Here is a 5,882-nt window from a genome sequence, read left to right as displayed (position 1 = left end):
CCGCCGCGGGAAAATTCGACACTGCCACGTTTCGCTGCGCGAGCCAAACGATGGCAGGAATTTAATTTTTTAAACATGATGGACGTGCAAAAAATCGATTTTATTAGAAATGCGTTTCAGATCTTATTAATTTAAGATTATTGCAATTTTTAAACACAGACGTGCATCATCTTGATTGAAATTTTCCTCAGAATTTTTCAGAATTTCTGAATAATTTTATAACTTTATAAAAAATTTCGTAGATCTTTTATACAAATTGAAATACTTTTCAAAAGTGTTGAGAAAGTCTACATCTTTTTTAGAATTGTACATGTAAATTTTAAAATTCTATGATTTCTAAAATTTCTATGACCTGTGGTGAAGTCTTATAAAAAATCTGAAAAGGATTAAGATATTTTTCTCAAAAATTGTAGAATAAAAAATTTTTTAATATTTCAGACTTCACATGTATCAAAAATTCTAAGAAAACTCTCAGTATTTCTGAAAAGTGTATGAAAATTGTATTTGTACAAAAATTTTGAAAAAAAGTTTTCACCGAAGCAACGCCTAAAAAATTGTAATATGATAATCGCGACAAAAATATTTAACTTCAAAAAACATCATACATAGCCAAATCATTTAAATATTATTTTTTACAATATAGAACAAGCTGATACTTTATCCAAGCTTAATGCGGCAGAAATATTAATAGCCGACTGTGATTTATTAATACCTTATGGAAGCAAGTTGACATCGGTCAAATGGATACAGGCGACCTGGGCTGGCTTGGATCTATTCATTCCACATGTGCAAAACACACGAAGAGATTATATATTGACTCGTTTCTCGGACGAGTCATTTGGTCTGGCCATGTCCGAATACGTGATAACGCAAATTGTGAACTATGAACGTGACCAGAAACAACAATACGAGAATCAAAAACTTGCTGAATGGAAACAAGAAGGCAGATTGCTGAACCACAGACTTATACGTGATTTAACTATAGGTATCTTAGGAATAGGAACAATAGGAAAGTCGAGTAAGTTGCGAATAACAAGAAAATGAATTCAGTCATTTGCATTACACTAGTATAGATTAAAACATATTAAAAACTGATATACAGGAAGTTAGCAAAGTAAATGTAAAAACACATAAATATTTTAAACAATTAAATGTCCAATAATATTATCATGTCACTCAACAGAATATACATGTATTATTTTATTGTCAAAGTTGATTAGGTCATTGTATTTAGATACTTTATATAAAATAGCCTTTAATATATACTAATTCAGTGTAACGTGAGTGACCGAATTCATCATTAATTTTACATAAAACGTGTAAAGTAAGCAACACAGTTTCAAAAAAAATTTTTTCATCTTTTAATATTTACATAGTCGCGGAGAAGTTAAAGTCATTTGATGCAACTATCTGGGGAATGACACGTACCGTTCCGAAAGAGAAATTACTATTTCTCGATCAACAGAGAACCGTAGATAATTTGCCGGACATCCTGAAAAATTGCGACTACATTATTAATGTGTTACCTTCGACTGAGAACACGATAGGACTTTTAAATGGCAACGTCTTGGAACATTGCAAAGACAAGAATGCAGTTTTCATTAACATAGGCCGCGGTTCCATTATTAGAGAAACAGACCTGATAAATGCTCTTGAGCAGAAGTGGATTTCAGCTGCTATTTTGGATGTGTTTGAAATAGAGCCGTTGCCAAAAGAGAGCAAGTTATGGAGTTTTCCACAAGTAATTATTCTTTGTTAATTAGCAAATAAAAAATTTGGATCTCTAGAACTAACGATACTATTGTCTGTTTAGGTAACAATTTCACCACATAATTCAGGTGTGACAACTGCTCATAATGTTACGAAGCTATTCGCCACGAATTATGCTAGATATGTAAACGGAGAAAGCTTGATAAATGTGTTTGATTTTAATAAAGGCTATTAAAGGTTTGAGATTATAAAATATTTTGTTAGGATAACAAGAAGCGTACACATAATAAATATTTATTGTTAAAATATACGTACAGATTGAAATAAAAATGCTTTAGATATCATGGGCTTCGTAATTGTTTTTGATATTTAAGTTACATACAACTTAATCTTATACTTATATAATTTTTCAAAAAATAAAATAAAATGCCTATCATTTTTTATACAGTCCTTTAAAATATGTATCTTTAGATTAAACTATCTATTAAATATATCTGTCATAGCATAAAACAAAATTTGCAAAATAAATTATATAATTTACTTTTGACTGAATAAGTAAAATAAATTAGATACATATCTCTAAATATTGAAATATTAAACTTTAAGTAGCAGTTCTTAAATATAAAAAAACGAACTATCTTAATATCTGAAATAATTTGATTATATTAGCAATTTATCGATTGCTAATAATCTAAAGTATAAAAATCTGAATAAAGAATATATAAATGTTTTTATATTATATGTTATGCATGAACACCATCTCTCTTTGCATGACATTGTACACATGGAGGTATATTAAAGTGAAATATTTTGGAAAGATATAGAAACCTATTCAGTAGGCGTTTCTTCAGTAGGCGTTTCTTCAATAGGCCGAGGGGACGGAACCAAACCGCGGATGCACAAGTCATACACTACCTCTTCAATTTTTTTTACGTCGTACTTAAGAGCATCAAAACGTTTCCTCAATATATCATTCTTTAAATTTAATAGCCGAAACCCTGCGTTTAATTCATTAACGAATGTCGCGATTTCTATCGGCCAAGAGTAATGACCATTCGTGACACTATTTACAGCAAAACGGCTCTAAAAAGAACACATAGTTATGAAACTGTCATATGTGAGAAGATTACAGAAAATACATACCAATTCAGCAGACAACTGAAGCAGACCCAGTAAAAAATCTTCCAGATCCAAATGGAAGCCGTCCTCTCTGTTATTTTTTACTGCAAGAAGAATGAAAATTATTCTGAGTTTATCAAAATTAAGTATAGTATGTAAAAGCAAATGTTTAAACATTATTTAAATGCACATAATTATTTATATAAACATTGAATATAATTATTTATTACCTCCTAATATATCTGCAACAGTTTTCTTGTCAACTAAGAGTTTAATTTCGAAATATATTACTAAAGCAACTAGAAAACACAGCCTTTGAGTGATAAAACGCCATTGATCGTGATAACGATAATACTGATTGCTTGGTACCACTTCAGCAAGACTCGCATATTGTATCCTTATGTCCCCAAATATCTCTCTTGCTTTTGAACAATATTTCGATACAACTGTAATTTACCAATAGCAAGTAAATTTCACACATATATATGTATATAATATATATAAAATTCTAAAATATTTATGTCTAAAAACATACTTATATTTTCCTCCATTGTGTGATGCACTGTGTGAATATTTTGCAATGTCATCAGTATATCCCTAGAATTTTTCTCAATATTCTTCACAATGACACGGATTTGCTAAAACAAAAAGAAAAATTTGATGAAACACCCAGAATATATTTTGCTGTGCTCTTTGCTTCTTATGTCTTGATTTTATCTCCTGCTTTTTCCTCTCCTTTATCATCTTTCAATTAACAATCATGTTTCTGATCCAAAGTTTGTTTTATCTTGGGAGACAGAAAACGAACAGAAACACGATAAGAGACAAAAGGCAAGAGATAAAAAGCAAAAATCAAGCTTAAAAGATATGGAAAACCATCTAGCTTTTAACAGCAAAGAAGAGTCGATAACATCCTTCAACATACTTTCTGAGTTCTTTGAAGTAGAATCTTATTCTAAAGAGTGAAAAACTGAGTCAGTCTTGAAAAAGACTGGCTTAATGTTCAATCTTTAAGAGTGAGGTTTCACTCATCAAAATGACAACTTGTTTAGACTAAACTCAGTAACTGTTTAGTATGCTAATTATTTTATATCGGCATATCATGTTCAGATTTACATAAATAACATTGTTAAACATGTGTGCTCGTTATCGATTTAATTTCAGCGTTTATTCCTGTCGACAGTTATTCTGTTCAAAACACGCTTATTACCGGTACCGACGTAGTCAGACTTCATGAGTTTTTCTGCCGATCAGTTGTTTACTTCGTGTCACGATGTATACATTCACAACCTTTTCTTTCTTTCCTACGAAGCAAAGATTACTCTCGGCGATATACTTACCTATGTATGTATATCATTTAACGACTATAGTCAGTTGATTTCGAATAAAGCTCAGCAGCACATCTCATTGTACGTCGCTCTAATTGTAATATGATAAAGCCTCTACTCTTTTCTACATCTTCTGTCTCCTCGTGTACGTTCGTAATAACCTAGTAAACGAGAATGTATTGAAATGGATTCAGATTTTCAGAAACATGGATTCAGGTATGTTAAAATGAATGCTTTTCAACCTTGAATGCATTTTTATTCATTTATAGGAATTGCATGGAGCATATCTCTATGCCTTTCAATCTAAAAATAATATCAGCTTTTTCTGTGCATTGTGAATACTGTTCAATTCAAAATTTTGAATAGGAAATGCAGCTTTTCAATCCAATTGCATACAATTGAATCTAATTGAATCCAATTGAACCCAATTAAATCTAAAAAAAGTATTCGCTATTTAAAATACGCATTCGGATAGAAAAAATTTTAATCCATTTTAATTCATTCTCGTTTACTGGGAACTCCGACGTCACCAGTGAATCTGGGTATTCGGTACCATTTCCTTTTGTAATATTCCTTACACAATTTATGTTGAGAACATGAAATTAACGTTACAATAGACAAGCTGTTAAATTAGAGCGATGCTTTCGCGAAACCTCTTAAAATTTAAACTAGAAAAGAAATAAAAAGATACGAAATTGTAGCGAAGACGCGATCTGGTTCACAACATAACCTAACCAGAGCTTTCAAATATGTTGATACGCACCTCGCGTATTTCTTGCTCGTTGTTCAAACAGTCTTGGAACGAAGTGAACATCTCCGTTATCGTAGACGACATGGTTTCTTCCATTATTTCCGATTTCCGAGGAAAAGTCACTTTCGCGCAATATTGAACTATATATGAATCACGCACCGATCAATCTTGTCGAATAAACGTCGGTAACGGTCGACAAACAACGACGCGACATCTATGCGCCGTCGAGCATATTACGTCGCCATGTGATTCGCTGGTGCGATCACAGATGGCGACACCGCGCGGTTTTCGCGCGCGATAATGCGTCAAGTTACAATTAGATGGCGCTAGTTGGTCGATTGTCCGTTCGGCTGCGTTCAGCGCTTATTCCATCTTTTTACACTTGATAAAAACAATTGAACGATATTTATATATAATCAAGAAATAAAAAATATAGCTCCATTTTATTACATATATATTATGTAATTAAGATATTTCTTTGAGGTAAATTTATTACTTTATTTCTTACTAAAGCTTGATTACCTAAGTTTCAATATTATATCAGATTTATTATTAATTATGCATGTATTTCTATGGAATTCTATAGCCTGCTGCGCACACCGTTTATTAATTCATAATATACGAAATAGTGCTATATATAATTTTATCAATTATTAATGTTTGTCATTTTCGCTTAGTCAACCCTAATAACTTCATCTTCATTCGCATATAAATTAGGACGACAAATATAAAGACGAAAATATATTTGATTAAGAGATATAAACTTTCTGAAATTATCTCTGTCTATTTTTTTTGATCACAGGTGATATTTTTATACTTATTTAAATTTATTAAAATTTCTCGAAAAAAAAAAAATTTTTTTATATGCTCATATTTGACTTAATATTTCGACTAATGCCAGAGCGCGGAGGATCGAACATGCCTGGGCGGCGGCGCGATGTAGCGAATTCGAGCCGAGCGCAGCGAGAGGCGGC

At 31.6% G+C, this 5,882-nt stretch overlaps 2 protein-coding genes across 3 annotated transcripts in view; one reads left to right on the top strand and one right to left on the bottom strand.

Moving 5' to 3' along the window:
* LOC108724638 (glyoxylate/hydroxypyruvate reductase A) overlaps positions 1-1,985 on the top strand; it is a 2,350-nt gene extending 365 nt beyond the window's left edge. The window contains exons 2-4 of one of the 2 annotated variants that reach the window (XM_018451096.1): positions 644-1,015; positions 1,374-1,741; positions 1,814-1,985. In XM_018451096.1, coding sequence (XP_018306598.1) covers positions 644-1,015; positions 1,374-1,741; positions 1,814-1,945 — 872 coding nt within the window. In that variant the 3' untranslated portion in view covers positions 1,946-1,985. Of the gene's footprint in view, positions 1-643; positions 1,019-1,373; positions 1,742-1,813 lie in introns of both variants that reach the window. The other variant, XM_018451095.1, reaches the window with a different exon arrangement.
* A 480-nt stretch (positions 1,986-2,465) lies between these two features.
* trsn (translin) lies at positions 2,466-5,092 on the bottom strand. Its single transcript, XM_018451102.1, has 5 exons — positions 4,921-5,092; positions 3,365-3,467; positions 3,060-3,275; positions 2,854-2,933; positions 2,466-2,793 (listed from the first exon to the last, which is right to left on the bottom strand). Exons 1-5 carry the CDS (start codon positions 5,002-5,004, stop codon positions 2,539-2,541), a joined length of 738 nt encoding a protein of 245 aa, XP_018306604.1. The 5' UTR covers positions 5,005-5,092; the 3' UTR covers positions 2,466-2,538.
* Positions 5,093-5,882: the final 790 nt, after the last annotated feature.

The sequence above is a fragment of the Mycetomoellerius zeteki genome, unplaced genomic scaffold (genome assembly GCF_001594055.1).
Source record: "Mycetomoellerius zeteki isolate Tzet28-1 unplaced genomic scaffold, Tzet1.0 scaffold31, whole genome shotgun sequence".
Classification (NCBI taxonomy): Eukaryota; Metazoa; Arthropoda; class Insecta; order Hymenoptera; family Formicidae; genus Mycetomoellerius; species Mycetomoellerius zeteki.
The sequence above is the reverse complement of the archived record's forward strand: the minus strand, read 5'-3'. Positions and strand labels throughout refer to the sequence as shown.

Coding starts and splice junctions, on each gene's coding strand:
- trsn (XM_018451102.1), bottom strand. CDS start 5,004: ATGGAAGAAACCATGTCGTCTACGATAACGGAGATGTTCACTTCGTTC. Junction 3,276..3,364: donor CACAATGGAGGAAAATATAA/GTATGTTTTTAG, acceptor GGTAAATTACAG/TTGTATCGAAATATTGTTCA. Junction 2,934..3,059: donor TGTTGCAGATATATTAGGAG/GTAATAAATAAT, acceptor TTCTTCTTGCAG/TAAAAAATAACAGAGAGGAC.